Genomic DNA, 17496 nt, shown 5'->3' on the forward strand with positions numbered 1-17496 from the left:
TCTTTCACGTTCGCTTGCAGGCCCCGCATTTCCGTCCCGCGAAGCGCAGGTGGATCTTATGCAAGAAGTTTACGCCGAGGCGAGAGTGGACGTTCGGGATGTGTCCTACATCGAATCGCACGGCACGGGCACACAGTCTGGCGACCGCCAGGAGATGGCCGCTATCAGCGAGGTTTTTCATCAACCAGGTCGCGAAAGGCCTATCATGGTTGGGGCCGTCAAGACCAACATGGGTCACTCCGAAGGCGCAGCAGGTGAGAACTCAGGTTCACGAGCGTGATTATGCATTATAGCATGCTTAGCCGGCTACTGCAGAGCCCCAGGCACGAAGGTCGTGCACTAACATGCATGTCGAAGAATTCAGATTTATTTGATGATACAGGGATGAAGAGGTTCACAGCACTGACATTCGCGTTCGGAACCGTTATGTCATAACTCTGAGCTGGCAAGTATATTATTAAGCATTTACTGGGACACAAATCAACGCCCTATGTTGCACAGCTTAACAGCACCGCTGCTCATAACAAGCTCGATATGTTAGAACAAAGTGGCCTAGCCCATAAACATGGTACTATAAGACGGCTAGACTGCATGAGCGCCAACTCTGACTTCATTTTTGTCTATTGTTTTCCAAAGGCCAATCGAGTGCCCAACTCAGAGGAAATGGGGAGAAATTTCCGACACGCAAATGCCATTTCGTAGGAAGAAGGCAAGGGAAGTTATTGGGCATTTTCTAGAATGATGGCGCTAGTGTAATGCACACACGGTTCTTAAACGGGAATAGTACTAATAAAAGAGCCCGCGTTGTTTATATGTAATCTTATGAGAATGCGATAGCCTCGCCGGCGGTGGCATGGGGGGCAAGGCATTTCGTTGTTGAGCCAAGAACGCGGGATCTTCTCAAGGTCGCGGCGGCAGCATTTCCATCCAGTGATGCGCTTGCATTATTCGAGCGTGGTTGATGCCATGGGAATGCAGTCATGCGGCTTCTATATTCTTCAATTCGGCATAAGGCGGCCGCAGGACTTTACAGCTGCACATTTGACACGTTTAGTTGACATTAGTACACAGCCTGGCCACCCTACACGTAGAACACCTCTGTGGTCGGAGGTGGTGCTGGTGAACGCCCTCTAAGTTAACATACATGCAACAGATGTTCACTTCAATGTTGAAAGTTTGACAGCAGCTGCCGTAACACAGTCGATAGGACCACGGTACGCGTTATGCGGACGTGTTTGGCTTGTATCTCGTTCGCGGTGTGTGTTTTTTTTTTCTACTTCCTATTAAATTACCCTCCAACTAAACAGTTCTGCGTCCGATCAACAACACATCTATAAAACGACCAAATGTCATCTGCTCATTGCCAATGACTGTTGGCCTCTCCAATACGCCGAATACTGTAGCTTTATATGATGAAATACTTTCAGCTCCCAGTCGCAGCGGAGCGCGGCTTTGCGCATCACAGAAATTCGCCAAGACGTAGCGAAATCCAATTCAGTGCTGGGAATTCCGAATTTGAGAAAAGAAAGTTTTCCCGACCCGTAAGGTCAGTTTAGTGACGCTATTAATGACGACGAGAGAATAGACTGTGATCGCCTCCTGCAAGTTGATGCCGGCGTGGCCTGGCATAAAGGATCTGGATTTCTTAAGTACTGGCGTGACTGAAACTATATTTTTAAAATGCCTCATAGTGCCAATCTACGCGTCGCCTTTGCCAAGCGTTACGAACAGGAGGGTTTGCTGCTCAGTAGTTTAGTGGATCACTCATTCCACCCCTGAAACTTTATATCTAAGTAATGTAAGAAGGGCCTTTGTCTCGCCTTTCATAACGTTTTTCTTTAGGGATTCGGTAAGTGCTCCAATAGACGACTGACAAGCAAACCTCGTTGTCTCGTTAATTTGGCAAGGACGGTACCTTATTTTACTACATTCGTTGCGCCTTTGTAGAATGAGCGAATTGATCTTAGAACATGGGAATCAAGCGATAGAAGCCGACTTAAGTCTCTCCTCAAAGTCCCTTTACAGAATTAACCTTTGCGCAACATTGCTTGCAGGGATCAGCGCTGTGGCCAAAGTGATCTTCGCCATGGAGACCGGCCAGATTGCCGGTAACCTGCACTTCAACGTTCCTAACCCCAACATCCCTGCGCTGTTTGACGGCAGCGTCGAAGTCGTCACAAAGGTCGCACCGTTCCGGGGTAGCCTTGCCAGTGTTAACGCATGTGGCAGAGGAGGAAGTAATGTGCACGCCATCTTGGAGAGCAACCCCGGGCCTCACGTGGACGATCTTTCTCGGGAGAAACCAGAACTTCCCAGGCTCGTCCTAATGGCCGGAAGGAGCAAGAAATCTCTGACGGTTTGTTCGTTAATTGTATACCACTTCTTTAAACACGATTCGCCAAGTGGGAAATTGCAAAGGTGGTGGACAGTAAGCACCTGTCAGGAGCAATCGTATGCCTTCTATGCATGCTTAGTCTTCCGAGGCACCGAAATTGTCTTTGTGGTAGAGATTTCTGGTTTCCATACAGTTCTTCAAACGCTACTGGAAACAGAAGAAACTAGAAGGAAGGTATTTCCCTCAAACCTTGAACATGATCCGGAGTTCCCGGGTTCGAACCCGCTAAACGCTAAGGCGCCCGTGTGCTGTGCGATGTCAGTGCACGTTAAAAATCCCCAGGTGGTCGAAATTATTGCGGAGCCCTCCACTACGGCACCTCTCTCTCTCTTCCTTCTTTCACTCCCTCCTTTATCCCTTCCCTTACGGCGCGGTTCAGGTGTCCAACAATATATGAGACAGAAGATACTGCGCCATTTCCTTTCCCAAAAAAACAATTATTATTATTATTATTATTATTATTATTATTATTATTATTATTATTATTATTATTATTATTATTATTATTCACTACCATTGCAGAGATCACTGTATTATTATTATTCACTACCATTGCAGAGATCACTGGACCGTCTGGTATCCGAAGGACCGTACCCCGACTCCGCCTACGCCCTCCTCAACAAAGTGGGCCAGCCCAGCTTGAAGCAATTGCCGTACCGTGGCTACGCCCTGGTACCCGTGGACGAGTCCAACAGGAAGGTGGTTAAAGACGTCGAGCAGACATCATCCGACAAGCGGACACTGTGGTTCGCCTTCACGGGCTTGGGCTGCCAGTGGAGTGCCATGGCCCAGCAGATGATGCAGTTCGATCTGTTTGCCAGGGCAATCCAGAGATGCCACGACGTGGTCCGGGAGTTCGGCATTGACCTTATAAAGCTTGTTACCAGCGAGGAAACCGGCAGTCAGACTATGGCGACCACTTTTGTATGCATCGGGGCGATTCAGGTGCGTCATTTTTGAGTTTCGTTGTTAAATAACACGCGAAAAGTTCCAAATGCTGGTGCTGGAAGCCTGCATATCCCGCCGCGGTGGCTCAGTGGTTAGGGCGCTTAGTTACTGATCCTGAGTTCCCGGGTTCGAACCCGACCGCGGCGGCTGCGTTTTTATGGAGGAAAAACGCTAAGGCGCCCGTGTGCTGTGCGATGTCAGTGCACGTTAAAGATCCCCAGGTGGTCGAAATTATTCCGGAGCCCTACACTACGGCACCTCATTCTTCCTTTCTTCTCTGCGTCCATCCTTTATCCCTTCCCTTACGGCGCGGTTCAGGTGTCCAATGATATATGAGACAGATACTGCGCCATTTCCTGTCCCCAAAAACCAATTTAAAAAAGGCCTGTATAGAGTAGGACATGTGACGACGGTTTATTATTGGTGCACTGGTGTCCACTGCGAAAACTAAGGGGATACTGAAAAAGCTTGCGGTGCAGTTGAGGGAACGCATAACATTCAAACAAATAGGAAGTGCCGTGAGAAACGTTATAGGTGAAATTAAAAGATCATGATGAGGATGAAATGAAAGAAAGAAGGAAGCTATGATGTCTTATTTTTTCGAAATGTGGTCGCCATCGACGACGTGTCATCGTCGTTAGACGTGCCGACGACCCAGCGAAACAAAATAATGACCCTACAGAGCCTGAGACACCTACAGGTCTAAGCAAAAATTTCGCATTAGGGGTATCGTAATCGACCTTAGAATTCTTTTTACTATCTCCAGGTGGCGCTAGTGGAAGTACTTCGTGCTATAGGCATCCAGCCTGACGGCATCGTGGGTCACTCGTTCGGAGAGATTGGCTGTGCATACGCTGATGGGTGTCTCACCACCGAGCAAGCAATGGTGTTCGCTTACTGGCGAGGTCGCTGTGTTGAGCTGGCCAACCTTCCTGAGGGAGCTATGGCGGCTGTTGGTGAGTGCCATTTCTCCTTTTACAGTGAAAACTGTTTTAACCTTAGTTTAGCAATTTAAAGCAGTACTTCGCCGTGGAATCAGCTTCCATACGCTATCGCACGGACAAATCTACTTCGTACTCCCATGAACGAGGAGCCGCCGCGCGGGAGAGGAGGCAAGCCTCCTATTACAGCTGGCCACCGCTAGGAGCGCTAGCATCGCCTGCAGTGGTGCAGCGGAGTCCGCTCCAACACCGCTGATTGGCGGCCTCAACGAGAGAGGATGAAAGGAAGGTTGGCGCCAGAGCCAGTTGTGCGGGGCGGAAAAGTAGGCCAAGGCAGGTGGCAAGCCCTTCGCGGTTTTCGGCCCGCAGCCTCGTTTTGGACAGATTGCAACGAGAAAATCTGACCGGAGAATTTCCGTGCAGCTGTTGCTCTACGTTTTCGACGTGTTCTAGCGGTCAGACCACCGTTTTCTACCAATGGGCTTGCCATGGACTCTGCGCGGGACCGTGAGAATGCGGCGTTGCAGCAACAATAGCTTCTGCATCGTGGGGATCAGTGGTCGTGCAGTCGAAGCCGTGAAGTGTGTCGCCAACGACAAACAAGGCAGTCGTCTCTGGTATGCCAAAACTGGCCTGCCGCTCGAGACCACTTGGGCGTTAATGCTAATCTCATTTCGCTTATTAATGAGCTAAGCCAGTAAGCTTAGCTCTGCTGATTTCTAATAATACGGCTTCACACCGAGTCCCAGCAGAAACCACAGCTTGAAGTAGTGTTTGAAAGCTTACTGTAGTATTTAGACTCGCTTCTTATACGCACTAGGAATGGAATCCAACGACCGTACTGTAGACAGTGACGTAATAAACTACCGAAAAGCAGTTTTTTATCCATAATGACTAATTCACCATATGTGTACTCCCGTTGAAAAGCAACTCTTGTCCTCAACATGCATATGCGGCCCAGAACGTTCGCATAAATTTAACAATCCTTTAGGTTACGCCTTCAGTGCTCTGTAAGGCACCACAGCTGATGCGCATATATTGAGATATTCAGGCAAGTTTCAGATCATCACCTCAGCCCAACTACACTCCCGTGTGTAGTGATCTGGCAATGACACCAGAGTCCATTCTGCAATAACCTGCGAAACTGAGGCGCCTATGGCAGAACTAAGGCGGTGCCCGATACACGGCCTTCGGGCTGTTAGTGCGCGAGGGTCTCAAACTAAGATCTTGGTTGCAGGGCTATCATGGGTAGAGGCTCAGAAGCGGTGTTCCGACGGAGTGCAACCTGCGTGTCACAACGCGGTGGACTCGGTCACCGTGTCCGGACCAGCCCAGGCCGTGGCCAAGCTCGTCGAAGAGCTCACAGCTGAGAACGTGTTCGCCCGGAAGGTGGACAGCATGGGCGTGGCTTTCCACAGCAAGCTGATAAGCAGCGTGGCTCCGGCTTTAAGAGAAGAGTACAAAAAGGTAAAAACGTAAACTCTCACATCAGCGCTTTAGCATTACGTGTTATACAACGCAGTACACACGCTTGTGTTCCTTGTTAACTGCTTTCTTATGTTTCCACGCTGCTTCATCTTCGAGGAGACTGTTTTCGCCAACTAACTCGACCTTTCGCCTTGATGCAGGTAAAACTTCAGCAAGGTGAACATTAGTTGGGACTGTATCTAACTTCACGAATGCCGTTATCTAATCAGCGATCTTCTGAAAATCCTTCGACTATAGGCAAATTCTAGAAGACATTATTGTCGATAAGAATGCGAGATTTCATTGCTTTCATTGACCAAGTTCTCCCAGAGCCATTGCACCAGTAACGCATTACTAAAGCATACACCTAGTATGGAGCAGGTACTGGTTGCATTATCTGTAGCGGTAACAAAATATAACCAAAAAAGCATTGAGTTTGTTGTTTTGTAACTCGGCCAGGGCTGGTAACGGTTCCCTGTGGGCAATCCCGTTTGCCAATATCTTACAAGTCATCACAAACCTCACTCCGCCGTCGCGTTGGCTCAGTGGTTATGGCGCTGGGTTGCTGACTCGAAAGATGCGGGTTCAATCCCGGCCGCGGTGATCGAATTTCGATGGGGGCGAAATTCTAGAGGCTCGTGTACTGTGCGATGTCAGTGCACGTTCAAGAACCTTAGGTGGTCGAAATTCCCGGAGCCCTTCACTGCGGTGTTTCTCATAGCCCCGATTCGCTTTGGGACGTTAAACCCTCATAAACCAAAGCAAACAAACCTCACTCAAAATGCTGAATGAGTCACGGCAATTACTGCCACCTGGTGAGGATGAAATTTGGCCACTGGGATGGAGCACGTGACCACCATCTTCTGCACATGCCATAGCTTAAGTAGATGAAGCGCACAACTTGCCCTGGAACGTGTTCTATTGCGCATGCCATGTTGCGCCAAAAACAATTCCGGAGCCCTCCACTACGGCACCTCTTTCTTCCTTCTTTCACTCCCTCCTTTATTCCTTCCCTTACGGCGCGGTTCACGTGTCCAACGATATATTAGACAGATACTGCACCATTTCATTTCCCAACATACCAATTATTATTATTATTATTATTATTATTATTATTATTATTATTAGTTAAAACTATTGATATATCTTGCACGCTTGTAAGTTCAGGAGAAAATCACTCCTCTTTTTTAAACTCTGCCACATAAAAATGTATAAGATCAAAATACCATGAATCATTTAGCAAAAAGGACAACCATGGCTTCTGAGTTAGGAGGTTAAGACAGTTATGTTCAAGCGCTTAAAAGCGGTTGATGCCATGTTCAGGAGCCTGAAGAGCTCTTGGGCATGGTCAGGCGCAGAAGCTTCCTCAATGCGGGCAATCAATGATGTAATCAGTTGGAATTGCCGATAACCTGAGAAGCAGGTGATAATCGGCACCTCCACTTGGTGCACAATGCTTGCTTAACCGTGCCACAGGTACTTCCAGAAGCTAAGCCTCGCACCAAGCGTTGGGTGAGTTCGTCGGTACCAGAGAGTCGCTGGAAAGAGCCCGCCGTCAACCAGTGCTCACCCGACTACTTCGTCAACAACTTCCTGAATCCAGTGCTCTTCTGTGAGGCCCTGCGGCATGTGCCACCGGACGCCATCGTGGTGGAGATTGCGCCCCATTGTCTGCTGCAGGTAGTGTTCGCCTTAATCATAGTAGGCGCTTAGTCATTCTTTAATGATCGGACAGGTTTTGTGAATCTAGCAGTTGTGTACCGTGGAGTTGCCTTGAATATACCTAACATTGTTCTAACTGCATACATAGTTATGTGTAATCATTAGAGGATATTATCCAGCGATTCCTGCTGATCAAATTCGTTGGCTAGTGTGTGATGATTTCCCGGACACTTCTCCTCTGATTGCTAAATTTTTCTTTACGATTGGCAAATAACTACTAGTAGAGAAGCAATTTTTGTTGGAATTGGTTTGATGTTCCATAAAACTTTGATGACGCTGGACGCCGTGACTTGTAAAAGAGTGTTGCGCATCTAAATTTCGTGGAACGCTTAAATTTGTGGTTTAAATTAGGCTTTCGTTGTTCTGAATTGTTATGCACATTGAAAGCATCCGACGAATTTCTTGTTATCCACGTAACTGACAAAGTCATGTTTTCTCAAAGTAGAAGACTGGGCGAGTTGGTATGTACTCACACTGAAAAATCAGCGCACACTATACAGCGACGAAGCGCTCGTGTTGTCGTTTCCTTTCTTCGTCCCTGTATTGTGTGCGCTGTTTTTTTTTTCAGTATCATGTTTTCTGTTTTAGAAAAATGCAAGAACGCTTTCTCAGGCCCGTGAAAAGACGAACGCATTATCTGCTCATTTTTTAAATAACCTTCAGCAAGATTTCGGCTTTATTACGAGCACAAAATTCTCAGTTCGCATGACTCTCGGTCGCATTTTTACCGAAACTCTGCTGCCGCGGGACGGAATTGTATAGGCGGCTGAGTTTGTAAAGAAGTGCCATGGAGATCTACCAGTTTACCTGATGATGTCATTCTTCACTGCGATCATGAACGCGAAAATCGTCAGACTACGAAATAATTTCTTGCGTGGTCTGCACTTGACCACCCCTCAAATGCGGCATTTCAAGTGCAATACAGATATTTTTTTCATCTTCGATCCGCTTTGTTAACATACATACGGCAACGGTACAAATTGGAAGAGGCCGAGGTTCAACAGCACAGAAACTGGCCTGGGGGATGTCAAAAATCTTCAGGACGGCAGCCCCGGTTGCTTATTCCATACTTTATGTAGATTTTCTTACGGTTGTGAGCACTGAACTCGCACAAAATAAGTCAAGTTTTTGATTACTTTCCAACTTTAGTTGACTAGTTCGAGGATATTTGCAAGGCGTTTTGAACGCGTTGCGCTGAAAATAGAAAGCGACTACTGTGGCAATGACTATTGCAATCCTTTCTTTTTTCTTTCCTACGATCGGTCAGCCACCGCTCAGATAGCAGAGTCGATGACTGAGTTATTCGTATCCACGAGCCGTGATGTTACAAATGCCAGTAACCGAATACAGAAAGGTAAAAGATTGAACCCAGAAAACGATCCTTAGAAAATGCGGCCGCCACACCTGTGTACCTATTTTCTTGAGTCATTTTTTGCTATCTGTCGTCTATAGCTCGCGCCTTTTGTTGCCGAAACTGGCGTCAGGCATCGCTGCCAGGCTCTCCGTAGTGACGTCACAAAGGTACGCAAAATTAATAAAGGAGAAGACGCGCACCCCGAAAAGAACTGCGGAAAATACGATCCTACAGTCCGTGATGTCATTTTACCCGGTTCATTATTTCGCAGTTCTGTGTTGGTCACCCAAGCTTTGGATAGCGGAAACCAATGATGGTAGGCTCTTAGTCCTGGCTTTAAGGGTGACGTGTACCAAGTAATCGCGGCACAAGCATTGTTGATAGCATTATTCATTGAAGATTATATTGCTTCTCACGGCCTTTATTTGGACTGCCACCCTGTCTGTCTACAGTCTGTCCTAGGACGCGGTACAGGCGCTCGGGCCAGTGTCGTGGGCCTCATGAAACGCAACGTGGACAACCTGTCCTTCTTCCTGAGCTCCCTGGGAAAGCTGCACACCCTGGGCGTTCAGATGGACCTTTCGCCACTGTACCCACCGGTTCCTTGGCCCGTGCCCCGGGGCACTCCAAGCATCGGCCACCTGGTAGCCTGGGACCATTCACAGCGCTGGGGTGTCGTCGGATGGAAGGACTGCATTACCTTGCCGGAGGGACGCGACCTCTTTGTGGGTATTGCCGAACCGCAAGTAGAACTCTGGGCTCGTCTAACAGAGCGACTGCAAACACGTACAAGCGCAAAAAGACACGAAGTAGGAGACTGAGACACCACGGGCGCTTGCTTCCAACCGAAAACTTTATTGACAGAAACACACATTAAATCGACCTTGCTGCATGACGTCATCTGACCGCGCTACCGACCTCAGTTGGCCACAATCAGAAAATTAATTTCTTTGCCTGTCAGTGCACCAGATGGTGCGCTGACGCATGATACAACCACTTTCCTAATCAGATTTTTTTGTGCGCTTGTACGTGTTTGCAATGCACCAACTCGCCCAACAGTCCGTGCTCCAGAGCGACTAGTCTTCTTAAGTTTTGAATGCAAGATTATAGTCCACCGCGTTGATTCCGATATGCTGCTGATAAGTGATAAGCGCAGCGCAATAAGCAAAAAATAAGAAGCAAATGTATTTTATAAAGAAAACAGCTAATATATATATATATATATATATATATATATATATATATATATATATATATATATATATATATATATATATATATATATATATATATATATATATATATATATATATATATATCGCTATTTTGCCTGAAATTAATTTTACTTCTGTATACAAAAGTATTCCTTCTCTTTTTTTTTACTTATCAGGAATCACTTGCGCTCAAGCCCTTCATGCCTTTGTGTGTTCCTGGCTACCCCCTATTCACGTGGTTGTAGCTAACCTAAATGTGTTGCCAAGAGCATGCATCTTCCACGGACAACCACACAGGGGTTTTTCGACCAAACCTCTATTTCTGCCTTCTCAAGCGATCCCAAAACCAGGAAGCCTATTCAATGTGATCAGGTGCACAGGGTGCGTGTGGAAGTGGCTTATTTATTTCGTTAAACAAAGAAAGTGTACGAATTGTAGATAAAATAAAAGAACAAACAAAGCGCATGCAGAAGAGTAGAGAAGAAACTTGGTAACAAGTCGAAGTCTCTAAGAGATTCCTGCAGCATCATTTTCTCTCGAGAAATGTTTTTAGTTTTTGTATCTGGACGACTTAAACTCTGCAGGCAATCCTAAGCTGTCTGCTTAGGTGCAGTAATGCGAAAACATTTCTCTTACTGCTGCCGATTATGTTGCTGCGTGTTCGTTTCTTTATGGCTTTGCCGTTTGTAAGTCGCGTGTTCGCCCTAACCCCGGTTATGCCATATCCGATGACGTGGGTCCAGTTGCCAGAGCGTCTAGTAAGGATATGAAAGCAATAATTAATTTATTCATTAATGTTTTATTCAATTCGACTTAATTACCGATGAATGCGTGAGGTGATTCAATAATGGAATGAATTGAAACCATTACGTCAATTGTTTGTTGGTGGCTTAATTGATTATGATTAACACGAATTGTTATTTATTTATTTCAGTCATTAACTAATTCATCAATTAGATAAATTATCAATTATTTGTCGACTAATTGAATAAATCAACTAATCATAACCACCAAATGGTATATTAAATGGGTGATTAATTATTTCGCTCAGTCAATTAATACTCAATACACCGTTTTGGTGCTTTATATATTCGTTCATGCTATTACATAATTATTTATCGAACTGTTCTATTAACTCTCTCTATAATGAATGATTGAAAGTTCACCACACTCAACAGGTTCTGTACACGCCACTCATGAGACAAGAAATGCTTCCGCATTAAAAGGCTTTTTTTTTTCTTTTTCAAGCGATGTTTATTGCCTCAGGGCATAGAGGTTATGAAATGAGAGATGAGGAAGATGCTTAAATAAATGAAAAAAGGTGGGATGATCTAATGAAATCAAGTAGTGAACGATGATATGGACCCTGTGTCCAGGCAATATAGGAATCCGGATTGTCTGGCGAGAGACCCACCGCCACCAGGTGCCGAATTCTCGTCGGCTTCAGCGCCGGGCAAACCCACAACAGGTGGTGGATATCCGCCTCACAGTGTAAAAGGCTTTTCTTTATGGCTGCAAGTGCATGCTTGTGCTTTCTTTCAGAGTGAAACTGCCATTCGTAATGATGTCCAAGAGGTAGACGAAGACTCCACGTCTGAAAATAATCCCGAGGAAGCGCTTCTCCATTCCGTGGCACGCATTCTTGGTACGTACCAGCTGTTTCAGAGTATTCTTAGCTCCATCCTCAGCTTTTTTCGCTCCGTCGTCGGAGTCCGCAGCGCCGTCCACAGTGGGCATTGTAAGAAGGCGATAAAGACGAATCACCAGGCGTTGTTCGTCGCTGATCACCCGCGAACTTATCCTTAACCACCCTCAACCACCTATGCCATGTAAACTGAGTTGCCCAATTTTTTAGGTCATCCTATGTTTGCCGCATGAAATTTGCAATACAAGTAGGCACCACCTGGTTATGGCCTGGTTATGGTTATGGCGGATCCTGCCCAATCTGCCCTAGCTGCTCTGTTTGCTTGTGGTCTGTGCAAGATGAATATATCGCCTGTACAAATTGAGTAATGTTTACAATGCATTAGATCTTACCTCGTTCCTTAGTCGTTGCGCCGTCAGCGTCGACCTTATGACGGCTAGAATAGCCCAGAACTGAACATCATACGAAATAAAAGCCCGATAGATGTGAAATGAGAAAAGTGGGCGCCGAGCGACTGCCAGAGAGGCTTGGAAACCAATCTACTCTTGGTAGACAACAAAATAAAACAGACGGGATAAATAATTGGTAAGCTCCTCGTGTAGGTATCGAATACGCCAGACTCAGCGCTGCTTTGGTAGTGTAGAAGCACTAGGCATTGTTATTTAATTAATCGATCCTATAAAACGTCCTAGCGCAATCAGGGACAAACCACGACAAAGTATGGATGCCGTCTTTCTCGTGGCCTCTCCCTATTTGCTCTAAACTTTTTAAAAGATCGATATGCACCAACCGGCCCAAGAAGAAAAATGAATGAGGATTATTTCACTCAAGCTAGAAAATGCGGCTACTCGCAGATAATTCTGCAGGCATTAATGTTCGGTTCAATGCTCTCTAACCACGTACTCTTATGCTAATCTTCCCTGTTCTACCCTCGCAGTGGTGTTCTTTATTACAGCAACGCAAAACTCAATACAGCATTCACTGTACAAAGTACTTAGTGTTAAAACAAGAAAACTGCCTCGATTTAATTGTTTTAGAAAAATGGGGCCGCAAGAAAAAAATTCTCTAAAGCGTCGACTGCGGGACAGGCATTTTCTAATCCATTTCTGTTAAATGGAATGCAGTTTACAGCACAGACGATTTTTCGTTGTCTCTTTGCAGAAGCCTCAGTTTGCGGCATTTAATAAATTATTGTTTTTCGTTGACGTACCGCAGGCTTCGAGGACCCGTCGTCGATAAACCCTACCATCAGTCTCGTGGACCTTGGCATGGACTCCGGGATGGGCGTCGAAGTTTTGCACGCGATCGAGCGATTCTGTGGAGTCGTGCTGTGCATGCAGGAGGTCCAGCGATGCACTATTAACGCGTTGCTAGAGATCAGTGGCCGCACCGGTACCCGCCAGGCAGCCTGAAAAAGCAGGGAACAAGCTCAGGTTCCACGAACATCGCCACGCACCCTGCCTTCCTTGAAATAACTCTCATCAATTCTTGTGACGTTTGCTGAGACTGCGATGATGAGGGCATCGGAGAACTGGAGTTTTTATTGCTAATGCACACCATTGTTACATCTCACATGCAATAAAGGCGGCCAATAAGCAGATTGTACGGTAACCACGCAGCCTCTGCTTTTTTGCGGCGGCGAATAAATAAGCGATTACTATGCATGGTTTCAAGGACGACAAAGGGCGGCCAGTCTCGTACGCTTTTCGGGGCACAGAAACACTTTATCATACTATGGTATATCGTTAAACGCTCCTAGATGCCGTCACGATCTGAATACTTCGCAATGAACGCTTAATGGGTGATGAACAACCTAAGCATTGCTGATTGACTGCAAGATTGAATTCAGTCAGCAAACTCTTTACTCTCTTTACGTCCCCATAAAGATGTGAGCGTTATACACTGCTAGGTGCATGCACTACCGGAAGCAGACATTTACCAGATGCATGCTCTCATAGAAACAAGTATTGCAGGCCTGCCTCGCATCCCCGTCGCAATAGAGGATATGATATGCTATGCAAGGCCCTTCATATCTTTAGGCATTGCAGACAGTTGGTTCACGTGACAGTAGTGCAATAATTTTTTTCCGCGCAATATTACTTCCTATAGTGCGCCTCCCGCTGTACCAGCACCATGTTTTTCCCCGACTATCAGCGGGTGGCGGTAGCCAAGTGGTTTCAGCAGCTGTTGAAACAGCTGTCGGCTACCGGAGTCTGCGAACGTTCTTTTATTTTTCATGCCGTATGCTGCTTCAGGTCCTACAAAACCTGACTCTGTGGCTTAACGAAAATAAATGTTTCAGTTCGAACAATGGCAAGGATGCGAAAAAAGGCACGGCCCCTAGAATACCGCCATTAAGAACGTTTATTTCGATGCAGCCTTCGTTCTAATATCTGCTTCTAATGAATTCCACGTGATGTCGCACCCATCCAAGAATTAATCTTTAAAATTAAGAAGCATTCAAGCTGCGCTGTCAGACCAGATTTTTTTTAAGGCGACAACATTAAAACGGACGTTCTGAAGGAAAACCCGTGCGCGTTGTGCCACAAATTCAGGATCGGTCAACAGAGTTCGTGACGTCACACCACAATCAACTAACGACAGGGAGACACCGCTCATCAGTTGTCAAGGGGGATGAGCGGTTGGCGCAGTGCCAGATGCGCTGCAGTCATGACATGTGAAAAGTTGCAACTGCTCCGTGGTTGGCGCGCCGAGTCATATGACAGGGTTCTTGAAGTGGCTGTCAAGGTAGAGGAGCTTCTCAGTAGAGTCAGCAGTTGGTTTGTGTAAAAAGGAAAAGGCTCCAAGATTATTCGTAGGTAGCGTAACGGTGCTTGTGGTGTTGTGAAGAAAGGCTAACTTACTTTGAACACGATCGCGTTCGGCTTCTTGGGGGTCGATTCGGAGTTAGAAAATTTTTTTTTTTGCTATCAAGTACCGCTCGACAACTCCGCGTTCGGTTCTATACTTCGAAATTTTTGAGGAACGCTTCCTTCTTCAGAATCAGCGTGCAACCGAAACGATCCATCGACGTCTGAACGAGAAGTTAATGGGGCGTACCTATTCTTGAGTGCACTAGCAGGAAGTAGCTTCATTGTAAAACTGAATATATCCACTTTTATGGCGCCGTCCCGGTCTCTCCGAGGATGCTCGAATGCAAGTCGGACGGATGGATGGGCAATCAAGACGAAAAGAAGTAGTGCACTCCGAAATAATTTATATGGTTTATCGCAAATCCACCGAGGAGCGAACACACACGGCTGCACAACAGGGTTAACAGTGATACGTGCTTATAGCATTGGTAGAAGTGCGGTGCTAGACAGAAATGCAACAGTGGAGGATTCCCAGTGAAGGAAGCAGGTTTTTCTCTATTAAGATATGCCTGCAACGTTTGCTGTGTTTCTGCACAAGCGGTCACTTCGCGCTTCGCTTTATGTGCCGATGGGGGGCGGAGACGAGGAATTCACACATACTCCGTGCTTACCTGGCGTCATGTTGTGTGCCTCAAGTATCTCGCCTGCTATCGCTAACTCTGCACAGATTGTGTCTTCCTTTCAACTGCGATATGTAGCTCGTAATTGCGCAGTGCATTGTCAAAGAAATAAAACAGGAGTTAAACTCTGCGCCTACCGCTTGTTAAAAGCGAATTATAGCTTCTCGTTTCCGGTAAGCTGAGAGTAAGTACTTCATTCCAAGCTTTCAGCACGTGGCGATCTTTGCTTGATCAGCGACCTCATTATGCCTTCCGTCACCGTTTCTACGACTGTGCCATCTTTTGAAACGACACATCACGGCGACACTGTCACCCATAAAATGATGTTTCCATCGCCACTTGCACTTGACAGCAGCACATCAGGCACAGTACTCAGCAACCCAATTTGCTTCATTGAGCATGTTAGGGAATACTTATCTGCCTATTGCTATCGTAGCAACAACCAATTTTTTTTTGTTCCCGCTGCTCAGCCCACTGCGTATAAGGAATGTGTTAGCGACATTTACTTTCCAAGAGGATCTTTTTAATTGTGGTGATATCGAATAAGAACCAGGACTAGACGTGTCAGAAAAGAAAATGCTCTAGCAGCTTATTTTTTGTCAGAACACCCTGACCTCGTCTGTCTGTGACATTCTCGCAAAACAGGGTACTTTTGAAGAAGAGGTCGATGGCATGACAGTAAGAATCAAAGGTTTTGGAAGACGAGTGTGCGACTTCGCACAGTCTATGAATGGAGGTAAACAAACAGACGCTATAATCATGACACTTCGAAAAACATACGACGAGGTATGTGATAACAAATAATGCACAAATTAGGATTAATAAAAACGGCCAAACCCAATGATCACAGCCTACCAATTCGTCCCATTAAACAACACTTCTACCCGTGCCCAGATTTAGTCTGACACCCCACCCAGAGACTCATTTTGAGATAAGTTTTGTTTGGGCTATTTATTTCTGACATTGTGGATGGCTTTTCAGCCCACGTGAAGCTTTACGCAGACGACTGTATTTTATACGAAGAGGTCTCTCCAGTTGATGATCATCATCGTCATCAGCAGCAGCAGCTGCCTTACAACACCCACTGCAGGGCAAAGGCCTCTCCCATGCCTCTCCAATTAACCCTGTCCTTTGCCAGCTGCGCCCACAAACGCGGGTAATGACATCCTAGTCGAAATCAAGAGGAAGAAATGGATTTGGGCAGGGCATGTAATGCGATGGCAAAATAACCGCTGGCCCTTAAGGCCAACGGAGTGGATTCCAAGAGAAGGCAAGCGTAGCAGGGGCGGCAGAAGTCGACGATCAGATGCGTCTAAATAACGACCTGACGAAGGCCGTTTCTAATGTCTATTAATTCTGAAAAAAAAGCCTTTGAATATTACACACAGGGACGGGCCTCTTCATTTGTGCATCATGCTGACAACATATCATTGTCTGAAGTAACACAGTACAAATTTTTGAATCTGTAGGTAGGTAGGTTGGTAACAACTGTAATGATTCAGGAAAGAACCAAGTGAGGGGGGCGGGGGGGGTGGGGGGGGGCAGAGGAATCAGGACGACGACGGGCCTTCGGGCCGCTCTAGATGGCCGAGCACTTTTGTGCTCGGGCGACCCCTTCGGCCCAGCCCACTGTCAGAAGCTACATCTCCGACAGCGAGCTGCGCAGAGCAGCCTCCCATGGCTCCTGGTGTCCTGACCTTTGCCACGAGGGACTGGATTTGTTCGGGCAGGTCAGAAAGGTGTGACTAAAGTCGGCTCTGGTGCTAGGACACAAGTGGCAGTGAGGAGAGGTTTTACCGCGGGTTATAACTGAGAGAAGGAAAGAAAGAGCTAGAGACTGTGGCCGTTTGAAATCTGCGCCACAAAACCTGGTCGCTTTCTGGAATAGATATATGCGGGTAAATAGCCATCTTTCGTCGACGAAATACATACATACTGTCGTAGCATATTCTCTGCGTAAGCAGTTTTCTTGAGCGCTCACTGAAGTCATCAACGCCTAGTGTGCCTCTTTTAGCCTACAATTCCCTTATCCACCCCTTTGTGGAATATGCCGTAATTATGTGGGACTCTTTCCTTTTAACCAATATTAATTAACGGGAACGAATGCAGCATAAGGTACCTAGGTTTGTTTTATTTCATACGGCTGTACACCTTGTCAGCGAGCAGTGGATTATGCCCAGTGACTGCGAACAATCGTGTCTTCTGATTAAAATTTCTCTTCCAGCTCGTAAACAGTCATTATAAGGTGAATACTGCCCAATTTTAGCCCATTCCTCAGGTTATAACACAAAATGAAGGAATGTTCTAACATTAACCC

General features: G+C 46.3%; 1 protein-coding gene across 3 annotated transcripts in view; it reads left to right on the forward strand.

Annotated features, from left to right (window-relative positions):
- The window catches only part of LOC144101260 (fatty acid synthase-like), a 118069-nt gene that overhangs the window by 21801 nt on the left and 78772 nt on the right, over positions 1-17496 (forward strand). The window contains exons 6-14 of one of the 3 annotated variants that reach the window (XM_077634353.1): positions 21-254; positions 2055-2356; positions 2954-3340; positions 4110-4299; positions 5522-5751; positions 7228-7431; positions 9280-9552; positions 11584-11686; positions 12902-13293. The exons of the other annotated variants lie outside the window; for them this stretch is intronic. Of the exons in view, the coding sequence (XP_077490479.1) occupies positions 21-254; positions 2055-2356; positions 2954-3340; positions 4110-4299; positions 5522-5751; positions 7228-7431; positions 9280-9552; positions 11584-11686; positions 12902-13098 (2120 nt within the window). The 3' untranslated portion in view covers positions 13099-13293. Of the gene's footprint in view, positions 1-20; positions 255-2054; positions 2357-2953; positions 3341-4109; positions 4300-5521; positions 5752-7227; positions 7432-9279; positions 9553-11583; positions 11687-12901; positions 13294-17496 lie in introns of those variants that run through there. 3 annotated transcript variants of the gene reach the window in all.

This window comes from Amblyomma americanum, chromosome 8, assembly GCF_052857255.1.
Source record: "Amblyomma americanum isolate KBUSLIRL-KWMA chromosome 8, ASM5285725v1, whole genome shotgun sequence".
NCBI classification, from domain to species: Eukaryota; Metazoa; Arthropoda; class Arachnida; order Ixodida; family Ixodidae; genus Amblyomma; species Amblyomma americanum.